Source organism: Ostrea edulis, chromosome 1 (genome assembly GCF_947568905.1).
Source record: "Ostrea edulis chromosome 1, xbOstEdul1.1, whole genome shotgun sequence".
NCBI classification, from domain to species: domain Eukaryota; kingdom Metazoa; phylum Mollusca; class Bivalvia; order Ostreida; family Ostreidae; genus Ostrea; species Ostrea edulis.
This window is the reverse complement of record NC_079164.1, coordinates 46,351,761-46,376,418: the sequence shown is the minus strand read 5'-3', so window position 1 is coordinate 46,376,418 and position 24,658 is coordinate 46,351,761. Positions and strand designations below refer to the sequence as shown.

At 33.9% G+C, this 24,658-nt stretch overlaps 2 protein-coding genes across 6 annotated transcripts in view; one reads left to right on the top strand and one right to left on the bottom strand.

Moving 5' to 3' along the window:
- The window catches only part of LOC125653540 (protein NipSnap-like), a 14,799-nt gene extending 5,729 nt beyond the window's left edge, over positions 1-9,070 (bottom strand). For 2 of the 4 annotated variants that reach the window (XR_008798736.1, XR_007361955.2), the window contains exons 1-7: positions 8,793-8,946; positions 6,473-6,651; positions 4,792-4,837; positions 4,397-4,488; positions 4,110-4,180; positions 2,241-2,381; positions 932-963 (exon numbers count right to left, since the gene is read on the bottom strand). Coding sequence is in view for 2 of the 4 variants with exons in the window: in XM_048883125.2 (XP_048739082.2) it covers positions 932-963; positions 2,241-2,381; positions 4,110-4,180; positions 4,397-4,488; positions 4,792-4,837; positions 6,473-6,651; positions 8,793-8,890 (659 nt within the window). In the remaining 2 variants the exon portion in view is untranslated. Of the gene's footprint in view, positions 1-931; positions 964-2,240; positions 2,382-4,109; positions 4,181-4,396; positions 4,489-4,791; positions 4,838-6,472; positions 6,652-8,792 lie in introns of all 4 variants that reach the window. The other 2 variants (XM_048883125.2, XM_048883117.2) reach the window with 2 other exon arrangements.
- A 359-nt stretch (positions 9,071-9,429) lies between these two features.
- LOC125654814 (coiled-coil domain-containing protein 42 homolog) lies at positions 9,430-22,642 on the top strand. 2 transcript variants are annotated; one of them, XM_048884905.2, is made up of 9 exons: positions 9,430-9,635; positions 10,023-10,128; positions 10,283-10,387; positions 12,495-12,580; positions 14,080-14,251; positions 15,652-15,726; positions 17,121-17,278; positions 19,405-19,489; positions 22,081-22,642. In XM_048884905.2, exons 1-9 carry the CDS (start codon positions 9,580-9,582, stop codon positions 22,174-22,176), a joined length of 939 nt encoding a protein of 312 aa, XP_048740862.1. In that variant the 5' UTR covers positions 9,430-9,579; the 3' UTR covers positions 22,177-22,642. The 2 variants fall into 2 exon arrangements, with proteins under 2 accessions (XP_048740862.1, XP_048740870.1); XM_048884913.2 differs by having other exon boundaries at positions 21,921-22,642.
- The last annotated feature ends 2,016 nt before the right edge of the window (positions 22,643-24,658 follow it).

The window sequence follows — 24,658 nt, the reverse complement described above, 5'->3', positions numbered from 1 at the left end:
AGAATCATCAAACTTGGTCAGTTATGCATCTTAAGTAGAGGGTGTGTCGCACTCTAAATCAAAGTCTCTGTGACCTATAATTAAGATGATATGGCTATATATGGCATAACCCTTTTTTGGGCTCATGTAGATAAGTCCTACAATCAAAAACTTTGTTAATTTGTGCAACTGTATAGAAATATAACTGAAGCTTAAAATCAGCTCCGACATTAAAACTTATAAAATGGTAAGTATTTCTTGTGGACCCAGCAAGAGCAGTTGGTGCAGAAGATAAGTCAATTGCAATAGACACATTACAAGGAATAATCTTGATTTTACCTCAGACCTAAAAACAAAGATAATGGTGTAATCTTTGCACTAATTAAGGTTGACATGATTCTGTGCCATGCACTTTTATCTGTTTATTAATAATAATGAATAAATATCTGATGGGGCATTTAATGTGCCATGGCGGTGCATTTTATTCTTGCTTCTTTTGGTGTGTGTATGTCAATGTGTTTTTTTTTTTATTTCTTTAAAAAGCTGGCTGTGATCCTATACCTTATATAGTTTGTTCTGTACAATTACAATATAATTGTTGACGTATTTAAACTATTACCAGAATGAAAAATTCTTGCCACCGAAATTGAAAAATATACTCAGCTTCTGAGGGACTACTGCCCCCAGACCCCCTGCTTACAATTATTTCATCCTTAGCTACACCACTGACTGGGGTCAATAACATGACCTCAAATGCAACACTGTCAGATCTTTCTCCTGTGTAACACTTAGACAAGATTTGATTTTAATCAGATTCGGTTATCCACATGTACAAATAAACCATCACATAATTCACAAAATGCATTACCATTACTTTCAATACAGTTACATATGCTTTTAACTTTACATTGACCATCAAATTCACATAGAAATTTACACAAAAGAGCCTTACCAACAATTTGACCACTCTATCATTGACCCAGGCTGAAAATGAAAAGATTTTCCGTAATTTTACATAATTACAGTTACAAACATCCATGCATTTGCAATTTAATATGAAATCAAATTCAAAATGTAATAAGTCACTCTAAATTTCCTTGTAACTCTCATAGATGCTCCAGAAAGAAAGTATCATACACCAGACTGTAGACTGAAAGCATGGAGAGGTTAGGTTCCCTTTTTAACCCATGTTTTACTTGCACTTTTTACAGTGTACAATAACAGGCTACAGTAATTAAAATGCAGTTTTTGTGGCTTCAATTCAATTTCAAGACAATTTTTTCATCCATTGATGTGTTTAAAATTATGCATGAAACACTTGTGACCCAATATTTTACATGCATGGAATTTAAGAATAGTAACGTAAAAAATCAACTCTTCACAATTTTGAAAGCAATTTCTATGGCATATCTAGGTTGAAGCCCTTCCTTTCTACGTGGTTATATGTGACAAACAGGCTTAAAGCACGGTGGCTTGTCTTCCGGGTTGTGAAAAATAACAAAAATGAATAAAAATATGAATGCCAACACATTTTGGTATTAATTGATACATTGTTTAAATTTCCCCTGCAGCAATATGATACTACTTGCAGGGGGTGTAATCTAAACAATGTACATGTATTAATTACCAAAACATGTCAGCATTTTTATCAAAATGACTTCAAAGGGAATTTTAAATAAGATTCATATTTTATATCTTATTATTTTTCCACAATCCCGAAAACAAGCTCCTGTGGCTTAAAACTCTCAGCTGTATTCCTTAATGAATAATGATTTACATTTGGTATTACTGATTCTCGATAAGTGCAAAAAAAATCCAATAGTATATGACAGCATCTGCATTTCAGCAATTTTGATTACGGTATGTGCACTATTCTCTAGTGCAAAAAAGTAAATTTTCATTTGAAATCCTCAATTGCAACATTGCTACAATTTGGCAGCATATCTCAATGCTATGCAAGTCTATAAACTGCTTTGTTAAAAAGCTGCATCATATGAGAAAACATCAAAACACAGAATTCTGCTATTTTGACAAGTTCCTACAAATGATAATTTCTATGCATCATATAAAAATTCAGATTTTCTTGGTAAATTGCTATAATTAAATCTACCCCAGAAGTTTAGAAAACTCACATCAGAAGTATATTGGAACACTTTCAGACACTGTGGAAACCGCATTGCAATATTCTATAAAGCTTAAACTACCCCACTTTGAAACCAGATATTATTGTACAATCATATATATGTAAATGCTATCTGTACCTTTAGTGTGTAGCTTCTCATTTCATAAATATTCCTTCCCTCTCTGGGAACTGGGGCAGGCCAGAAGTTGAAGGGTAGAAGAATTTGATTCTTTCTGTACCGAAGCATTTTATTTCTGTTTGTTCTGTAGTTGATGAAATCCTGTTCAAAAAAGAAACCACAAATGAACTTTCAAATGTTAATGTAAAGTTTACATCACATTACAACTTTATAACATTGACATTGTGTATGATTAAATTCATGAATGCAGTGTCTTGTGTTTTTGTCTTCTAATGATGCATTAGCTTATATTCTGTCGAGTTGTTTACTCTAGATATATGAGGGTTGTTCCAGAAAATTGTGGACTGAACTCATTTTAGTGCATCTACACACACATGTAACTTTCAGGACATTTTGATTTCATTTGCTTTCTTTTTAGATGGTGGCTATTCATAGCCACTGTATGTGGCTATTCATAGCCACTGTATTAGCTATCACTTCAGTGGGTGTTACTGTATATACACGGGGACTCTAGCGGCAGAATTTTGCAGGCAAAAAATCAAGAAAATGGAGTTGTTTTCATTGTCAAAATTATACTTCAGTTTATCTACAATGAAAATCCTTAAAACTTGAATTTCGCTACATTGTATTTATAAAAGTAACTTTTTATGCCACCCTGCACAACTTCAGACTCCAATAAGCTATGTACGGACAATTTAAAAAAAAAAAATATTAGTGGTGGTACATGTATACTTATGATTTTGAAGATAAAAGTACTAACACGGTGATTATTACAAAATGATATAATATATAATGACTTAAGGGTCTAAATGAATTTTTGAAATACGTTATTATTTGAATCAAAGTGAAATATCAGTCTTCCGTAACATTATTCACTGTCACCATGGTTTCCTTATCTTTATTATTTTAAAACTGCTAGGTTTTTTTCTTCTTGGGGGTGGTGTTTCAGACAATTTTAACTTTTTGTAAGCCAAGAACATTTTTTTTTTGCACTCAATGCACCACATGACAATGATACTGTATATTCTTGACGCACTATTTTCAAAGCAATCCAAATAACTATAAAAAAAAAATTCTTGTTCTATATTTGTCAAAATCAAAATATTTGGCCCATAGGTAGCAACATATTTCACAAGGCTGCTACTTTCCTCTAACAAATTCTGACTAAGATTTGCTTTGAGAGAGAATTGAATTCTATAAACATGTATATCCGTTTTAAATAGTACTCTTTTTGGCAAAGCACCATCTCTATGTTTTGGAAGTGAAGAGAAAAAAATCGAATACAGTAAAACTTTTAAGATCATTCAATATCTTTTGGTGTGTTTATTGGTAATTTTTCTATGCATATGAAAAATTTAATTGATCTATGACATTGGTTTAAAATGACATCTGTCCACAAACTTCGGAGAAAACCCTTGTATAAATCATTATGTCTTCTCTGGTGGTATATTAATTGTGCTCCACTGTATGTAAATCACAAAGTACGTAATAGTGCACATGTTAATTGCATATGTATAATCACTCCATGTTTATAAAGTCTTCATTCATGTATAGTGCCTACAATTTGTAAATGTATCCCCAGACTTGTTAAAGAACCAAAACCTTTCATGGCAGCACTGAGCAGAGATCTGAAGTATATATATCTTCTATAAATCAAACCCTGAGTGAGTGGTTCATAAAGTAACCATATTAATATAATGATTAAGAAAGTTCTTCATACAAATCAGCAATCCATCATGATCAAGTCATACTAGCTTTCTGATGCTGGAAATAGACAAATATTAATGGCATCTTATAAATACAACAAATCCAGACAACTTTGGGCAAAAAGCTTGACCCTCGGCTGGCCTTTTTTTTTGTAAGGGTTACCTGGTCGGTCCTGTAGATTTCTGTGGCATTATTTAAAACTGGATACCCTCCTTTGTATTCCCAAATATGAACTGAAACAATATAACATTGGTAGCACGGACATCTCAGCCTACCCTACTAAGTAGCCAAATAAACAGACACAAAATGTCAAATCAATTTTGGAGAACAGCATATTCAATCAGAAGAACAATGAGTTAAAACCAAAGTACTCAAAAACTTTCTTTCAGCGATTTTGTCCTTATCTTAGGTGCTAGGTATATCGATAGATAACCTATATCTATACTTACTTGCTTCATCTTGGTCTCCTATCTCCACTGTAAAACTTCCCACCAAATGAGCACCTGTTTTCTTTTCATGCATCAACTCTTGAAATTTTGAGCTATTCAAAAACACCATTAATCTGCTTTAGTCCTTGATCATAAATTGCATATTTACAATGTGTTACATACGTGTACCATAATACATCTAATCTTTCTCAAAAAGAGACAAATTTCTGTCTATATCATCACCCAATTACATATGGAATTTCTGATCTGACCTCATATACCTACATGTAGTTTAAACTATCACACACATTCATCTATATGTCGCTTTTGAAAGCAAGGTTTAGAGTTGAAATAAGAAACTGCTATGGCATTAATGTCCAACAACACTCAGAATTTCATAACATAATAAAACTTACAACTGTTTCAAATATTCCTCCATATTTTCTGGCTTCACCGCATGAACTGAAAGACAACATTCTGACTACAAATACTGTATGTTAATTCATGAACTGTTAGTTCAAAATTTAAAGAAGATTGAGACAACTATACAGTTTTATGACATTTTGATCCCAAAAATGAAATCAATGAATAATTTTAGATTTGATAGGGTTACCAGTAAAACATTGCAATATACAATGTATGGACCTGATTCAAATACAGCATTATCATTTGTATCCTACATTTGTGTGGCATCTTTAAAAACTGATTTTAAAAGAAGCACTATGATATGGATGACATTACTGACTTTTATATTATTATAATGTTTCTGCCGACAGATTAAAGTGAAAAGAATTTTTAAAACAACAAAACTTTCAGCCAGCATGGTTTGAAAAAATGTCAGTGATGCAAGTTGGAATGATAAATTGATAGCAAAATGTTGTGCATTGTCTGCAGGACAATGCATGCAAAACAAAGGGGTTCCAGTATTGAAGTATTAAAAGTCTTCAGAATCAGAAGATATTTCAAACTATGGGGGTGTTACACCTCTCCTAACAGTAACACCCACTGAAGCAATAGCTGAATACAGTGGCTATGAATAGTCACCATCTAAAAAGAAAGCAAATGAAATCAAAATGTCCTGAAAGTTACATGTGTGTGTAGATGCACTAAAATGAGTTCAGTCCACAATTATTCATTGATTTCTACTGTGTACTTCAACATTAGGCTGATTCATGCAAGTTTCCAGTTTAAAGTCATTTGACATTGCCTATCACAAGTAAGAATTACAAGAATTACCCTTACACCGATCAGGGAGAAATGAGAACATGTTAAACTAGGAAGAATTGTTTTAGCACACCAAAACTGATCTCTCCCCTTCCATTTTCCATAGTTTTTAAAAATATTTTTCAGGGATCATCTTTAAAGTGGTAAAGGTCAAGGTCAAAGTTCATAAAAAATGGCACGTTACACACCGTCTTTTCATGATATACCCAAGTACCAAAAGCCTATGTCAAAAGACAAAAATTTTATGCTTCAGACCCCCCCCCCCCCCCCCCAATTCTATTATTTCACCTTTACATAAAAGGCCATAATCAAAGGTCATCAAGAATGGTATGCAACACACTATCTTATCATGGTACAACCACATACCAAATATTAAAGGACTATGTCAAAACACAAAAAAGTTGTGGTCCGGACAAATTTGTATGAGAAGCGGAAGAATTCACACTAAAACAATATATGTTCCACTTCTGGGAAGGGGAGACATAAGAAGAATGTTGCAATCCCTAAAACTTGTACCCTGACAAATTTGGCAAAGTACTTGAATCGAAATTCAAAATCAATGAATTGCACCATATTAAAACCAAAGCACATTAATACCATTGTCAACATATATTCAGAAATATAATTCTGGGGAAAGGAAATTAATGTAGTCTACGTAAAAAATCATTGTACCAATAGTGAACTAGTCATAATCAACAATAATCTCCTAGTCCTGGACAAAAAGTTAAAATTACGAGTCTGTGTCTGTTGAAAATGTTGGTACATTTTCATGAGATCAAGTTTGCAGCATATGATAAAATTTGGTCATAAAGGTAAGGGGGGGGGGGGGGGGGGGTTGTTGCTTATCACTATGAAGAAACATACAACACTTACACTGAATTTCATACACATTTTCTTTGTCTGACAGCTGGCTTGAGTGAGATTCCTTCTGTATTTCATAAGGTCCAAAGTCAGACTTATCGAAAATGGACTTGATAAACTGTATTTGTTTGGTCCCAAAGGACTTTTTACCATCATCATCTGCCTGCAAAACAGGTGACGTCCAAAGGCACCTATAATTTTCAATAGATTAATTTGTAGTATAATTTTTTCCTTAAGATCGGCATGCATTAAGTCCCCAAGTATTGAAGGCAATTTAAGCCTGTATTGGTTTTAGCGGGGATATTTTAAACCTGGAGATTTACCCATAAAACCAATCATACCAAACATTTATATACTGTTACATGTTACAGTCCCTGAAACGTTCTACTTTCCCATTTTTCTGTGCGCTCACCGTTCACAGTTTTGCTTTCACCAACCGCTCGCATTCACCGTTCACAAAGTGTTCACCATGGGCTCATCGTTCGTTCACCATTTCTTCAGCATCCAGTCTTTTGTCTTTGCATTGTTATTCGGAACACCAAAGTGAAAGGATCAATTTTGATAGATAGGCAAACACGAAAAAGAGAATGTAATAGTATCCCGAGATGATGCATCAATATTTCTGATTTATCATGAAAAGGTCAAGCATTCTAAACATTATAGAATATGATGCAAAGCATGCATTTATCCCTGCTTTCCCTGCATGTATACATACATGTACATGTATCTGTGCATGTAATGCTGTACACATTGTACACATGAAATTTGCTTTTTGTTTGTGTACGATTTCTGCGTGAATTGATGTGAAATTTGCGATCATTTCATGAGAAATATACATTCAGTACTTTTACAAACATGCACCATGCTTTGGTAAGATTGAATATATTCAGAACTGTAGAACATGCATTTTCCTGATTCTGGTATATTTTATTATTTATCCATTGAATAAATGCATCTTTTTTCTAACCTGATTATGAAAAAAGTACAATCAAAGGGAAAACATCCAAAATGTTCCGAATAAATAGTTTGTATTGCGTTCACCATGCGCTCACCGTTCACATTGCGCTCCATTCGCGTTCTGCGTTCGCTCACCGTTTACCAACCGTTCACCAAATTGCATTCAGCGTTTGCTCTGCGTGCATTCACCGTTCGCTGAGTGTGTTCACCGTTCGCTCTGTGTGCGTGCACCGTGCGCTCACTGTACAACAGGTTGGGAAAACTTGAACTATAGCGAGATCTTCTTGCTAAAATGCGATTATTCCTCTATAGCAAGAGAGTAACATTACCATAAACAGGTGTTTTGGTGGTTTTATTGAAAATGATGGCAAATTCCGTGCAATGCTGAATAAGTGCGACACGCACTCAACATGAAGTGGATTGTCTCTATAATATTTAGTTAGAATAATCTAACTGTGTCTCGGGACAGGCCCTCACCACAGTTAGAATACCTCCCATATACCCGTAATGTAGCAGAAAATTGCGGAATCGCTCCAAAACGATTTTAAACTTATCAAAGAATAAACGCGTACATTTAAAGTTAAATTTATATACAACTAACCTCATTGGTAATTTGTAAGTCCTTAACACTGTAAAAAATCGTATAATAATATTGTAAACTCAACACTTTGAAATGTCACTTTTCTCGATTCGAACTGACTGCCATTTTACCGGAAACTGCCATCGGAACACCCTGCTGCATGCTGTTTTCCAAAAACGAACGCTTACCTAATTTGCAAATAAGAACGGCCCAAGTGGGTCGTTAAGATAACTTTCCAAATGCATATGAGTGATGTGTTACATAATTTTACCGAAACATGCACTGTGTGCAATTTTCATTTTGCTACATTGCAGGTATATAGGACGCATTCTATCGTTAAATCGGGTCCGTAGGACATTATCATTTTAACGATAGAACATTCTATCTATATAATATTGAGTACACAGTCAAGAAATTTCATAACGTTGCTGCATAATAGGGAAGGAGGTGGAAATCCAGTCCACATCGTGAGAATTTTTGTTTTGATTTATATATTTGCAGAAGACTGAGAAGTATTAGACATTTCAGCACTTTTTCTTCTTTTCACGTGAAACACGGAGATGTACTCCACGGGTGTTTTTCTCGGTTGTCCTGGATATATTTACTCTCGCTAAAGAGGGATAATTGCGTTTTAGCGAGATGATCTCGCTCAAGGGGAAATGTTTACAACCTATTCAAGTGGAAAAGACGAACGTTTCAGGGACTGTATCACTGTAAATACAATTACAAGGACACACATGGCATGCCCGCAAAATCATACTATGTTCAGATATTAATGTATGCACTTTCTCTTACCTATTTGAGAAAGATGATCCGTAAAGTTGTTTTACGTGACCATACTTTCCACACACGCTTGAACTTCTCAGTAGCCTTGCCATGACCGTAGTGTTCATGTCTCCATATTGCCTCTTTATCAAACCGAAAGTGAAGGTCAAAATGAGGAAAATATTTCAAATATGTTTTAAACCTTTAACAAAAGAGTACATTTTTTCAAATATTATTCTAATAGTGTGTTTTTCTTCAAAATTGATGGATATCTTAAAACAAACACTTTTCTTTAATATTGTACAAGATGTACATCATAAATACCCGTAATGTGTTATCAAGAAATGTAAATATATCTGTCATTATTATCCCTATGTTATCAATGATTTTATAAAGAACCAACAAATAACGATTTCAAAGAATTTTTAAGCCGGTTTAACTTCATGGATTCCAATTTTGAATTCATAATTTACCAAGAATTATTTCAAGCGGATCGAGCTCGTGATTCTCGTACAGTTGAAATTATAAATCATAAATGCTTGTTTGATAAAAGATCCTTCCCGACTTTATTATTAGAATTCGTAACAGAAAAACACTTTTTATATATCATTATTATTGTTATTGTTATTATTATTTCAAATCAAGCATATTGATTTGATTTATTTCTTGTTGTTACTGATTTTAGACTGTTCTATCCATGACAACCATATTTAGTTTGCATATGGCACCCATAGACGTAAACAATTCCTGAAGCGATCGAAGACTAAAGACTTGTAAAAATTTCTGTTATATGCAGTAGAAACATAAGAAAACAATCATGACAGTTAATTTAGAAGAGTATTTCAGAACAACGTTCGAGGACAAACTCCTCGTGTAAGTAATTTTACATATAAACACCGAATTTATGCATTTTGCTCGAATTTCCTCATACGAAGTTAAAACCATAATTTATGGTCGTGTTTTTATATTACATACATGTTTTTTCTTAAGTAAAAGATGTTATATGTAGATGAGAACTTGAGCATTCTGGGTCTAAGTTAAGGAGTACATTTTAAATAATTTACAATCCATTTACTCAGTAAAGATATTACATATAATTGTCATAGAGTGATGATGGAAATTAAATGGAAGGAATTCACAATTAAGTCTTTTGCTTTTTATCAATTTTCTCAAATCATCATGTTTTTGTTTATCATTTTATCAAATTTCAGAACAAAGTCATAAAGTGTAAACTGCATACAATCTCTTTGGATTTTTCAGTAAAATGCCTGAGAGGGAGGATGATCATCTTACCCCTGCCACAAGACTTCTTGAGAAAAGAAGAGAAATGCAAGAAGTTGAGCAGGCATTGGCTGCCCAAAAAGAGGTTGGTGATAAAATCACAAATGTTTCTCTTCAAATTAAATCTTCAAAAATATAAAAATGTTATCTGCATAAATTGATGCAACCATTTTGTCCCTAACGGTATCAAAATTTTACATGCTTATTAAGAAATTTCTACTAGATATCTTTATTGTCAGGAATTCCAAATGAAAATGGAAAGTTTGCAGCAAAGAAGAGAAGAACTTGAGAGAAAGGAATGCCAACTAAAGGAATCCTTGTTGAAATTTGACCATTTCTTAAAGGTTTGTTTTTATCAGAACAACTTCAGAATCTATGAATATAACAATTTTGATATTTTATTGATACAATGTAAACTGTAAGTGGCACTAAGTGCATTTTAGCTCACCTGGGCATATGGCACAAGTGAGCTATCTTGATCAAATTTTGTCCATATTACATGTATACAGTGGAATCCCGTTATTACGTTTTCCATTTTGTCACGATAAAATAACGCAATACCGGGGGCAACGTAATAAACGTTCCCAGTTAAATCCATTAAAGATATCATTTGGAAATTGTATATTGTCCGTTGGTACTCCGTGAAGGGGTGTGTGAATATATCTTTACTGTTTCTTTGTTTAAAAGACTATGATACTTTGTTTTATTTACATCTTATCTTTAATGTCCGTAATTCTTCATGTTCTTATCCCTTTTCTTTATTTCGGTGTAGGATACATAAGGATGTTTTGATAAACGTTGCTTTTTCTGCATTCGTTTGGACCGCCATTTTGTTCAACTTTAAAACAATGCGTTCATGTAAATTTCTCTCAATAACTCGTTCCGGTTCGTATTCAACATTCGTATTAAAAAATAACAAAACATCGTTTTTATTAATTTCTCTAATTACACAATACACAACACAATAAAAAAAATCCCACCCAAAAATCAACAAAACTATAGACACAAAACGCACACGATACCCAACACTTGCACACTTCTCACCAAATATAAACATGCACGGAGAACAATTTAAGCGCAATCCACATAAAAAAAAAATATAATGATGCACGAAGATTTCATTTATAACTCTAAATGATGGCACTAAAATCACGTGCGCATCAAGGGATTTTAAAATATTCACTGAGGTAAATGCCGTGCACAAATCGGCCGATAGATTGGTGTATGTATGGATGAGATTTACGAACATCCAAGCTGCATGTCCAAACAACGAACAATTTTTTTAATTGAACACCTTTAGTCACCTATGTCCAAGCAGTTACCCAAGCGGTTGTAACATTGCTACGATAAATTTTGTCTTTCATGTTTGGTACCGAAGCTGTCCGTGAATAGAGTTTTAATAGCGAAGGTAATCACACTATGCTGAACACGCAGGTGGTTGAGAAATTATTTCTTTGATTATCAAAATATGAAAAATGAAGTAAATTTCATAGAGTACAATTTCTAAATAAACATTATTTAATTGTTTATCACTGGCTTCTATACGGGGTATTCACCTGTATTGATGTCGCTAGATCTATCGAAGCGTGATCAGTCAAGCGTCTCTAATCACCAAACAGACCAGGAAATTTACGTGGTGACTGCCTCATGCAGTCAAGGTGTGAATGGCTTATTATTTTGAGAATCACTATTGAATAATTAGGGGTTTATTACGTTTTTGTCGGAATATTTACAACGTAATACCGAGTCCCGACATTTTAGGACAACGTAATAACGAGGTCTATTTTATATAGGTTTGTTAAGAAATGGTTTTGTGCTTTGAAATTCCAACGTAATATGCGGACTAACGTAATAAAGGGGGAACGTAATAACGGGGTTCCACTGTATTTAATTTTTTGCAATTTCATTTTTTTAAAGAACCACTGGGTCGCAATTTCATTTAAACTTATTACAAAGTGTGACCTTTGGTGATTCAAATGAGAGGTCTCATCCCTTTCAAAGGGGGGTACTTACAAAAAATTAAAAATAGGGTAGTGTTTTTTTTCTTTTAAAATATCTTCTCAAGAACCATAGAGCCAAAACCTGTTAGAAGGCTTCCTTGATAATGAAGATTCAAGTTTCCTCAAACTCTGGGTGCTAGGGCCATGGTGGGACACATTTTGGCTTCAAGTTCCACATAGGAATTTATTGTAGGAAAATTCTTTATAAATTATCTTTATTCTTTATAATTATCTTTCAAAAGCCACAAAGGTACAATTTGTCAAATGATATATAAAGCATGCTTACCCACGAACATTGGCCCCCACAAATTAAAATTATTCCACAGTAACCTATGCTTCACATCAAAGGTATTTGACCTTGACCTGGATTTTAACCATGCAACTTGCTAGCTAGTTATAGATTAGGTGTAAAGGAATTTTATTTTTAAATGCAACTTTGAAATTTTTGTAGGAAAATGATTCTAAAAAGGCCAGAGCACTGAAAAAAGCTGAGGAAGAGAGAGACTCCAAAAAGCAAAAAGACAAAGAAATTGATAAGTAGGGGAAAAGATGACAATTAAGTCATTTTTAGCTCACCTGAGCTGAAAGCTCAAGTTAGCTTTTCTGATCACCTGTTGTCCGTCGTCTGTCCGTCCGTCTGTCCAACTGTAAACTTTTTACATTTTCGACTTCTTCTCCAGAACCACTGGGCCAATTTCAACCAAACTTGGCCAAAAGCATTCTTGGGTGCAGGGCTTTCAAGTTTGTTTAAATGAAGGGCCATGAGAGATAAGCACAAAAATGCAAAAATAGGGTGGGGTCATTTAAAAATCTTCTTCTCAGGAACCACTGGGCCAGAAAAGCTGAAATTTCCATGAAAGCTTCCTGACATAGTGCAGATTCAAGTTTGTTAAAATCATGGCCCCCCCGGGGGGGGGTTGGATGGGGCCACAATAGGGGATCGAAGTTTTGCATACAAATATATAGGAAAAATCTTTAAAAATCTTCTTCTCAAGAACCACTGAGCCAGAAAAGCTGATATTTACATGAAAGCTTCCTGACATAATGCAGATTCAAGTTTGTTCAAATGATGGCCCCCAGGGGTATGATGGGGCCACAATAGGGGATCAAAGTTTTACATGCAAATATATATGGACAATCTTTAAAAATCTTCTTCTCAAGAACCACTGAGCCAGTAAAACTTATATTTATATATGAAAGCTTTCTGACATAGTGCAGATTCAAGTTTGTTCAAATCATGGCCCCCAGGGGTAGGATGGGGCCACAAGGGGGGGATCAAAGTTTTACATGCAAATATAGGGAAAACCTTTGAAATCTTCTTCTCAAGAACTACTGAGCCAGAAAAGCTGAGATTTACATGAAAGCTTTCTGACAAAGTGCTGATTCAAGTTTGTTCAAATCATGTCCCTCGGAGTTAGGTTGGGGCCACAATAGGGGATCAACGTTTTACATAGAAATATATAGGAAAAATCTTCAAAAATATTCTCAAGAACCAATGACCTAGAAGAGCTGATATTTACATAAAAGCTTCCTGACATAGTGCAGATTCAAGTTTGTTCAAAGTATGGACTCCGGGGGTAGGTTGGGGTCACAATAGGGGATGAAAGTTTTACATACAAATATATAGGGAAAATCTTTAAAAATCTTCTCAAGAACCATTGGGCCAAAGAAGTTGACGTTTACATAAAAGATTTTTGACATAGTGCAGATTCAAGTTTGTACAAATCATGGCCTCCAGGGGTAGGCTGGGGCCACAATAGGGACTAAGGTTTTACATGCAAATATATATGGAAAGTCTTCAGATATGGGCCAAGGTGACTCAGGTGAGCGATGTGGCCCATGGACCTCTTGTTAAGCCTGCAATGTATCAATTGTTATCATTGTATGTAGTGTTTCTGTTAAAACACATTCAATAGAGTGAAAAAATCGATCGAAATATCTGTATAAAAACTGAATGGTAATGAGTGTCATGTATTTTGATGACATGCCTTTCCCAAAATTTTATATTTATTCATTTTCAATGGTTACAAATGCAGATTAAAACAGGAAAGATCGGCACTTGTGAAATCAAAGGAAAAACTTCAAGCAAAACTGGAGAAGTACAAGATATATCACAAGTATATGGAAAAGGCTTTAGAAGCTGGGGAAGAATTCCATGAAATGAGGGACATTATTGCCAGACATGATACCCTTGTTGCTACTCATGAGGTAAATTCATAATCATTCACATGAGTAAAGGCAAGGAACTCTGTAGTATGTAATATTACATAAGTATAATCATAGTAATGAGTATAGTGATGATATGCACAGTTTTGTAGCATTTCTGAGGGAATTGACATGTGGTATTCATCACCCTGCTGATCAAGTATATAAAGCCATTCTATTTTCACCTGTCAGATCAATGTTAAAACACAGAAGTCGGATGAGGAAAAAAAATTAAACAACAAACCAAATTTATTCATTTTCAGTTATTTGGCGTAAAAGTTTAACAAAATGACTAAGTGCCTAAAAGCATCTATTCTCTCATGAAAATTTACATTATCTATTGCTTGATACATGTAATCTGTTAATAAACCATGTGCAGTTTTGACGAACCCCCCCCCCCCCCCCTCCATTTGTTGGAGTGTTTATCCCTATACTCTATGAAAATCAACATTTTAAACTCTTATAGAAGAATTAGAGTCAGAATTAGACCTGTAATAAATAACACAGATCTGATATGTTTTGCCATTTTTTCTAAACAGTCATTTTTCTGAAATTCATGGAAGTGACCAGCATAGAATTAAAATAAAATGCTAGTGTCACTTCATGCAAACATTCTAACGTATAAAATTAAATCACCAAGTGCTTTAATTACCATGTTCATTGTTGCTGTAGATTATAATGCATATTATTCTTTATTGCTCAAGACATATGTCTTATGGTATACATGTACATGTATACAATGAAAGTACACTAAGGGTTTTGAAATAGAAATTTTAAAAAAACAGCCAACGTACATTGTTTTATTCTAATGAACAGAAGAATTTCCGAGCCGGGTAGAATTTAAAGAGACAGAAAATTTGTGTTTTAAAACAGAAGACGGGACTTGAAAGATTTTCATGAGACAATTAAATACATTTCAGTTCAAACTTAACATTTGTCATTTGAGTTCAGTAATTAAATATGGACAAAATGTCAGTCAGGGCTATTAGATGTAAGGTCAGGTCTAGTAAAAATCATTTGAAGTAGTCCAACTGGTCTAGTGCTCAAAAAAGTAAATGTCAAACCCTGCAAATGTATCCTAGACCCATATCATATAGCCTGTCTTTTATACAGGTAGCCCAATTAACCACATGATCCCCATCCTTGTCAGCTACGTCACATAATGTTTTATAACATGTTTTCAAAATATAATTTTCACTTTGTAATAATTTAAACCAAAACTTAAAGATTCTGCATGTCAGAACAAACGAACAGAGATCTCTTATGACATCATCTTTCTTTCTTTTTTGGAGTTGATAACTTTAATAAATTTTAATCATATTTACATATATTTTGTATAAAGTAAATATTTTTATTTTTCATTTTTGTATATGTTTTTGAAAATCCACTTTGTTTGATTTCAGGATTTGCTGGAAAGGGAAACAAAGAATCAAGAGATTATAGAGAAACAGAGACAAAATCTATTGAAATACATAGAGGTTTGAAAGTTAACATGAAAAGTTTCGCTTAAATAAATTCTATCATAATGAAGTTACAGTATAATCTGTCTAAACCGTCTATGTGTGGTTCCAAAGAAATTGGCCAGTTTGTACAGAGTCCGGAGTGCAGAATGTTGACAAGAATGAGAGTTGCTTCCCTTGTATTCACTATCTATGCATAGATATGTATTTTAATATACATTTATCACAAAAGAATTCAAAATGTAAAAATATAAATGTCAGTGTTTTATTGTCGTGCTCATTTGAAAAAGTTTCAATTATTATTAAACAGTTTAAAATCTGGGAATTATTCGCGCAATTTTCTGTTGGTAATTTGTCGATTTCGTCTACACCATCGCCGTTATCAAGTACTACATTATGTACATTCATCAAGTTTGTGTTGTGTTCGTTTAAAATTTAGTCTTTCCCAGCTTTCATTGTAAATGTATCGCTTTCAACTGTCTCAATTTGTGAAACGGAAACTAATACAATGCCGAGTGATCGACCGGACATGGCGAGTTGTGCTAACTAACTGCATATCATCACTGTCTGACTCGCCGTAGAGCTCCGAGAAGTCCACGAGAGGACCCTGCTTTTGGAAAACATAACGGGATTGTTGCTGATTTTGTTTCATTCCAAAAATGTATCGAATTCATCGATTAATTGAACTTTGTCTTTTAATGTCAGTTCTCGTCTCTGTCGTTAGGGGGAGGGCGCCATTACCTTGTGCGTGGTGCTGTCACCATTGAAAAGTACATCCCCTAAAAATTAGGTTTTATTTTAAACTGATCGCGACTCATCGCCAATTGCACTCTTTTACTTACCTGTGGCTTCCCTTGAGACACCCTTTTTGTACACCATGTGTGATCGACCGAATACCGACAGGTTGGTCATCGTGGGGTGGCTGGTTTAAATGCGATAATTAGAGCTAATTACGAGCAGTTGGGACCTTGTGTACACCGAATACAATTGACCGCAACAATTAGGGTGGTGTATCATCAAGGGGCCGGTTTACACAGGATAATTAAAGTTAATTGATAGCAGTTGGGACTGTGTAAGCCGGCCGATATACAGAATACGCAGTATCCGGAGTACAGGGAATTATTAATAAAGGATTTGTTAAAGAAATGTTAGGGACTATATTTTGTGGCCGGAATTGACAGAGCGCCGGAGTACTCAGAGGCCGGTTTGGACAAATTATACTGTATATTTTTTATCTATAATTTAGGAACACTCTTTGTGTGAATTGTGTTGATATGCACATATACTTTCTTCCATTTTTGTTTTATACAGTGTGTAAATGGCAATATGATTGTGGAAAGATGCAAAATATGGATTGTGGTATGAAGGAACAAGTAGAAGGTTTTTAAGAATAAGATTATAATTGTTTCTAGGATAAAGACAATGAAATTCTTTCATTCAATAATGAACTCTCAGGACTTCAAACAAGGTTAGATACAGCCCAAAGTGAGGCAGTGAAATGGGAAAATGAGTGGACCCGTATTAAAAACACATCTGCAGAAAAAACACTGGAACTTGGGAGAATCAAAATGTAAGTTAACTGATTTAAATTAAGTACATATTCTGACTGGAAAAAAAGATTAAAAGAACAGTAAAGCAGATCATCTTATATACATGTATCTGGAGTCCATATGTACTATAAAAATCTAAACTACATGTACATCCAACAGGTCATCTACATGTATGATATAGAAAAATGATAATCTGCTAATGATATATTACCAATGTAAATTACAGCAGAGAGGAAAACATGTATTTTATGAGTTAATAGAATGTGTGATTGTGTGTCAACTTTGTGCAGGAGGTGAAATTGTAGGCATACTTACAAGCTTTGTGTATAATGCTTCTCTTATAAGAGGAGTTGTCTCCCTTTTAAATGCAATCACAGTACAAAATTGATAACATGATTAAAATATGTGTTATTTTTGTAAACCTCATAGCGGGTGTGATTTGAATGATAATGTTTAAATTTTTAGGTCACTCAGGGGACCTACTGCTATTGGTGTACATCCATTGTTGTCCGTCATGCATTAATGATTAAACATTTTTAACTTCTTTTTGATAGCTACATGTGTACCCTTTCAAATTTGGTATGAAGCATCTTTTGGACAAGGGGGGCATAAATTGTAAATTTTAGGACTTCTTCACCCCCCAGGGCCCTAAGGGAGAGGCAAAACCTACCAAACGTTGACCAATTCTTTAAAATCTTCTCTACAACCCTACATCTGTATGGAAAAGCTAAATGCATTGTCATATATAGATAAAAAAGGCTCTACCAAAATTGTAAATTTCATGATCCCTGGGGTAGGGGTTCTGACTCCAGGGTGGAGCAAGTCTTGGTATATAGTATTTATGTAAATAACATTTAAATAACATTTTCTTTAATGCTATTGATACTAAATCGAAACTAAACAGATATATGGAAGGAGTAGGTAGCCATTTACCAAAATTGGAAATTCCTGATCCCAGGGGTAGGGATTTTGGTTCCAGGGAGGGTCTAACATTATCACAGTGACTATTGTCATTTCACTGATATTGTATAGAAACTTAAATGCATATTTAGGAAAAGCAGAAAGGAAATTGTGAATTTTGCAAACTCATGGTTCTGACTCTAGGGCTGGCCCAATACAGTCATATAGTGTTAACCTTTCATCAATATGGTCACTTTCGAGAGCATTTCTGTTTTAAGAACACAATTTTTTTTTTCCATACTTGCTGCTGAATATTAGAATTTAGCTGAAATATGCAGAACAGGATAATCATTATAGATTTCATAGCCCTTGGGGCTAGTGATACTTTTAATATTCAGGTGACTGATACATGTAAGACCCGTGAGCCCTCTTTTTTTATTTACCTATGTGGGTAAAGTCATTTCACATAGATGACAATGTTAAGGTAGTACTCTACATCGTCATAATGGCTGACTTCCTTTAAAAACATGGATGAAAAAATCTATATCAGCAATATTTGACTTTTCCTTTTCCATTTAAATACCTAGCCGAGTAGCGCAGTAGGTTAGGATACCGACTGCTGAACTGTAGGTCGCAGGTTCGAGTCCAGTAGGGGTTTTAATTTTTTTTCAGATTACCTTCTACTAAAACTGTATTTTTTGACAAAATAAAGTAAATTTGAAAATTTTCAACTTCAAAATATTGTTGTACATATCCTCCACTTTTCATCTACATCAAATTTCTCTGGTGTAGCATACCTCCTTAATGTTTCATCTCACAGCTACCCCCAGATTTTTATTGAAGGATGAGACATCCCTCAAATGAAAGGTCATAAACTTCTCTATCTCCAATTAAAATCTCATGGTGAATGGCTGATTTGTTTTCTGGTAGAATGAATTTGTTCATGAAAACCCATGAAATTAAAAGTGGGGCTTTGGGAATTCCCCATTTTGGAGTCGGTATACACAAAGCAATTAAATAGCTCATATCTTTTTCTTTTTTCTTAAATTTCAAATGGTAAATTTTCTGTGTGACATATATCAGGCATGCATCAGTTTAGATGACACACAGATTTCATATGCTGCTTGGAAATTGAAGGAATTTTCTCATTACTTTCAATGCACCACTTTCTTGTACTGATTCTAAAAGATTAGTGGTACAGTATATGCCCATTAAAATATCATTCCATCAAACTTTCTCAACACAGGGCAGCCCATAACTTGTACCAGTTAGTCAAACGGCATCAGAAACAGGCTGCAGATGAGGAGGAAACATCAGAACAGCTAAACCAGGTAAAAATACAAAAGTTGCATTTTGTTGTGTTCATTTTTTAATCCCCTCGGTATTACAGGATAACCTCCCTGGAGAGCAAGGAGCTTTTAATGCAAATATCTGTGACATAACCCACTTCCCTGGTTTTCTAAACCCCAATATTCTCCTTTGATATTGATAATCCTACTGAAATTCCTGTTTTGGGTTTGGTGTCTAAATCTCTGACTTTCACAACTGAAAATTAATTACATTTTTCAAACAACAATGGGGACTTGGACTCTATTTCTCACCCACAATGTCTGGAAATTTTCCAAAAGTTTAAACTTAGTTAATATGCTCAGAGTAATGAATTCTTTGATGTTTCAAAATGAGTAGCATCGTGATGGATTTCCAAGTTCTTCTTACCAGTATGTTGTACACTTTTTTGACATTTTCTGCTACTCAAATGGTTAGAAGTTCAAACCATTTGGGTAGCAGGAAATATCAAAAGGTGTTCATTTGAGGAGTTGATTTCGAGGCAACTTGCTCTGGGATTGTTTCTTTTATAAATACAGTCTCCGCTTAAGTACAATCTATATATGAAATTCACCACATCTCATTTTCAGTCTGCACTGAATTTATCAGCATTTTTGTTTGGAGTGTTCTTTATTGTTGTTTGATTTTCTGAAAAACTCGGATATTCAAGTAGCAAAAATATTATTTGAAGAATATATACAATTACATCTTTACTTTTATCTATCCTCCATCTTCTTTTCCCATAAATCATATCTGACTATGGAATAGGTCTTTATACAAAAACAATTTCAAAGAGCTTTATTATTCTTTAGCAGAGTAGTAATATAGAGTATTTTCTGAAAACTGTTAACATAAATTTATATTTGTTTATATTAATATTCAGTTTTTATTTCAGTTTTTGAGTTCCGGAATGTTGACATATTGTGATATTTGGTTACTAATACTCACTTTACATAACAATTATCACCGTGTTTGTGTTGTGTACATATATATATTTATATGTGACAGTGTCCAGAATTTGTTATGTTGCAAGTACTGTGCTTTACCCGTACCATTCAAATCTGTGAGTTTCAGCAACTAGCTGCCATCAAATTTTGTCAGCTATCATTATTTTTATTATAACTGTCATTATGATAAAGTACTTCATTATTTACAAAAATGTGTAATTTGGAAATATTTCTAATTTTCATACACTTATATATTGTATGATTTATCAAATTCTTTGTGAATTGAGTTCCTGTCTTCAGATAATAAGTTGGAAATACAAATATATAACGGTCGAAACACATAATGGTATGGGTTTTAAGCATTAATTAGCTTATTGCACATGTTGAAATCTGCTTTTTGTACACAGTGAAACATAACTATGAATGTACTTGTACACTTACTTCAGCTTCTTTCTCCTTCTGTGCATGGAAACTCAAAGTGATTAAACTAATTGGTTTTTAAAACCACTATAAAACATCATGAGATAACTTTTACAATTCAAAAATCATTTCAAGTCATTTGTAAATGTGCCAAAATAATTTTTGCTGATAATTTGTGTGTCCGATATTAGGGAAACTTTTGAAGATATAACAGTCGGTCTATAAATTTGTTTGAAATAAATACAGTGTGTATCTATTAATTTAAGTCACAAAATATTTGGGATAAAATTTGAGATGTATTTTCTTTTGAAACCATCAACCCATTACCTTTTTATTATGATTTAAATAAGCAATTTCAAGTGCACCACAGTCAGCAGGGCTGGTGGTTTTTTTTGGGGGGGTTGGGTTGTTAATAAAAAGACAAAATTGTAGATAATTAAGTTTCATGCACTTGTGTATGCATTTTGAGCTTTTAATTGGTAGTTGTATGTTTCTGAGCTAGTGTGGTATATTTTTTGTCTAAAAAAAAAAAAGTAACCCCCCACATTATGTAACATATATTACTAATATCCTTTCCCGACCATACTCCAGACCAGAAGGGGGCGTCACATTTTCAGATTTATTTCAGGTGAGATTTCATGTTCTGTAGTGACAGTGCTTGCCCGTTCGCATGTTTATACATGTAGTGAGTGCAATATTACTCTAGTGCGTACATTAAAAAAAACCAAAAATCAATAATTGATTTTGATATATTTAGGAAAAGTCGTATTCGCTAGATATACATGTGTAATTGCAAGATGCATACAATTGACATTGTCCATATGTGTGCTGCTTTAGAGCATTGCATGCAGCTTTACACTACATTCCTACATTTGCTGATTATATACATTTCCTGATTCGCTGGATGTAAATGAATAAATCTATTTTTACTTTCAATATAAAGACTAATTAATGGTGTCATATACAAAATTCTTTTTAAAAAAACATAACTTGATAGAAATAAAAAAAAAAAAAAAGAAGATAGATTAATAGATGATTTTACTTACAGAATTTTACTTTTATTTTACAGATTCAAATGTTCTTAGAAGATCTGACAGACATTGTTCGGGAATTAAAGAGATCAGACACCTTTACTTCAACATATATTCCTCCCTCCTCAAGCTGAAGATTTCCTTTTATCTGTGTAACAATGTGTACTATCTGGATATGAATTATATGCTTTCTTTCAGATAAAAATGTTCATGCAAGATTTAACAACCATTACCAATGAAATCAAGAGAATGGAAATGCCAGGAACTTCAATTGCCCCACCCTCTTCAAGTTGATTTTTATGATGTTCTTAAAAACTGTGAAAATGTGTGTACAATGTATTATCAAACACAAACTTACAGAAAAGGAGTTAATTGTTTTCATAAATACCTTGTCAACTGACCTGCATCAGTTGTTTTACAATTGTAACTGCCTCCGTGGATTTCCTTGTCTTTTAATCTAGATTGAATTCTAGGTGTCTTGTACATATTTCCAACCTTGAGTTTTAATGTAAGCAGTTTCAAAAAGAGGAGTTTTATTTTCACATTCCTAGTTTGGAATTCGCATTTTCACTGTGATTTGCTGCCTCTCACTGTTTAATTGTGATGTCATTTGTTTGTGTGAATGAGAGAAAGAGCCTTGAAAGATATATTCTTCCATGGTTTTTGTTGCTATATAGGCATGTGCTGTTTTTTTCATAATCAGGAAATATACATTTTGTTCACTTATTTTGTTATACAGTAAATAAATTCTAGATTGTAATTTTTTCGTTATCGATCAAATACCAGTTTATTAGTGACATAATGAAGCATACTTTCCCCTAAATATATCTATTCATGAGTAGTTTCACTGCATGAATTAGCAATGCCTCGTGGAGTATTCAACGTTTATAATTAATTTCAATATATAACTTCAAAGTTTTTCCTGTAGCTCCTAAAACACAAAGATACACATTGATTTTTCTATTGAACATTGCTGATTGTCTACATTATTGGTAATTAGATAATTACACCTGCTTATGACAGAGAGCAGGTGGTGTGGATCAAATGGGATTCTCAAATACTCCAAAGAACTTTTACTAAATCTGAAGTCACAAAACTTTTTCCAAATCAACAGCACCAAAACATACAACTTTTTAAGAGTACTGTACACGACCATTCCTCATGATAAGTTAAAGACTAAGCTTTTTGACATCATCAACAACTGTTTCTTCAATAAAAATGAAACACAGAAATATTCATATCAGTCATCCAAAAAATTACATTTGTTTAATACCAGTCTGATTCTACGCACAGGTATTCTGAAGTTGATATATAAAATTCATGTCGAGATTAGATTTTGAATAACTTTGATACAAAATGTTAGTAAGGAATTTGTAATTTTACAAGCCAAGAGTCTAAACACAAAATGACTTTCGTCTGTTCTCAGTTGATGGTCACGGAATCAGGTCTTCCAACAGTCTGTTCCCATCAGCAAAAATTGTGCTCCTTTATTGGCTGACCTGGTTTTGTATTCTCATGAGGCATAATTTATTTGAAATCTTATACATGAGATTAAGAAAGAATATATTGCTGTGGCCTTCAACTCAACATTTAGATGACATTTTATCTATTAACTATGTTCACTTTCATTCACAAGTCGGTTCGATATCCTTCCCAGTGAACTCTAGATGAAAGACACCACACAGTCTTCCACTTCTGCTTCATAATCATTCATATTTGGCTATTTTACTGAACATAAAATAAATAATAGCAAACTAACAACAAGAGGCCTGTGGACCACATCATTCTCCTGAGTCATCTTGACTTTGCTGTTGTGATTTTAAAAGATTTTTTGTTCAATCTTCATTATCCAATCCAAAAATTTTTTTACTGAATATTATGGCCCCAACCTAGAAACCAAAGGGTCACGGCATAACCAAACTTGTTTTAACTAGAGAAGATAAAGGCCATATATTATGGTATGAAGAAATCTTGCCATAGGAAATCTATACAAAATATGAAAGCTCTGCCATAAATAATTCGGGAGATATTGATTAGGTTAGGTTACACATGTATCTTAAAAGTAGGTCAAACTCCAAAGTCACAGGATTAAACAACATATCAAATGAAAGGTCTTACCATAAAGAATCTACGTACAAATTGAAAACCCTATCTTAAATAGTTTAAGGTTAAGTTTTCTTCAAAGTCACTAGGTTAGAAACTTTGGTACCAAAACAAAGGGTTTTCTCATATATGTGAAATATGAGATCTCTTATGATCACTCTATTCAGAAGTTATAAGTAAGGTTAAAGTTTTGAAATTTGGGTCAAACTCCAAGGTCAAGATACCATGGTCAAAGATCATGTGTGAAATACAAGGCCTTACCACAAGGAATCTACTGGTACACAAGCCCTACCTTAAATAGTTATACCCCCCGCAACAAGTTGTGGGGGGGGGGGGTATACTGGAATCGGGTTGTCCGTCTGTCTGTCCGTCCGTCCGTCCGTCTGTAGACGCAATGGTTTCCGGGCTCTAAAGCATTATCCTTTCCACCTACCGTCACCATATCATATATATGGACTACCCATGGGATGAAGATGTTCCCTATCGATTTTGGGGTCCAAAGGTCAAGCACACTGGACATCGAAGTAGCAATATGGTTTCCGGGCTCTAAAGCGTTATCCTTTCCACCTACAGTCACCATATCATATATATGGACTACCCATGAGATGAAGATGTTCCCTATCGATTTTGGGGTCAAAAGGTCAAAGCACACTGGACATCGAAGTAGCAATAT

Coding starts and splice junctions, on each gene's coding strand:
- LOC125654814 (XM_048884905.2), top strand. CDS start 9,580: ATGACAGTTAATTTAGAAGAGTATTTCAGAACAACGTTCGAGGACAAA. Junction 14,252..15,651: donor CCCTTGTTGCTACTCATGAG/GTAAATTCATAA, acceptor GTTTGATTTCAG/GATTTGCTGGAAAGGGAAAC. Junction 19,490..22,080: donor CATCAGAACAGCTAAACCAG/GTAAAAATACAA, acceptor GCTTTCTTTCAG/ATAAAAATGTTCATGCAAGA.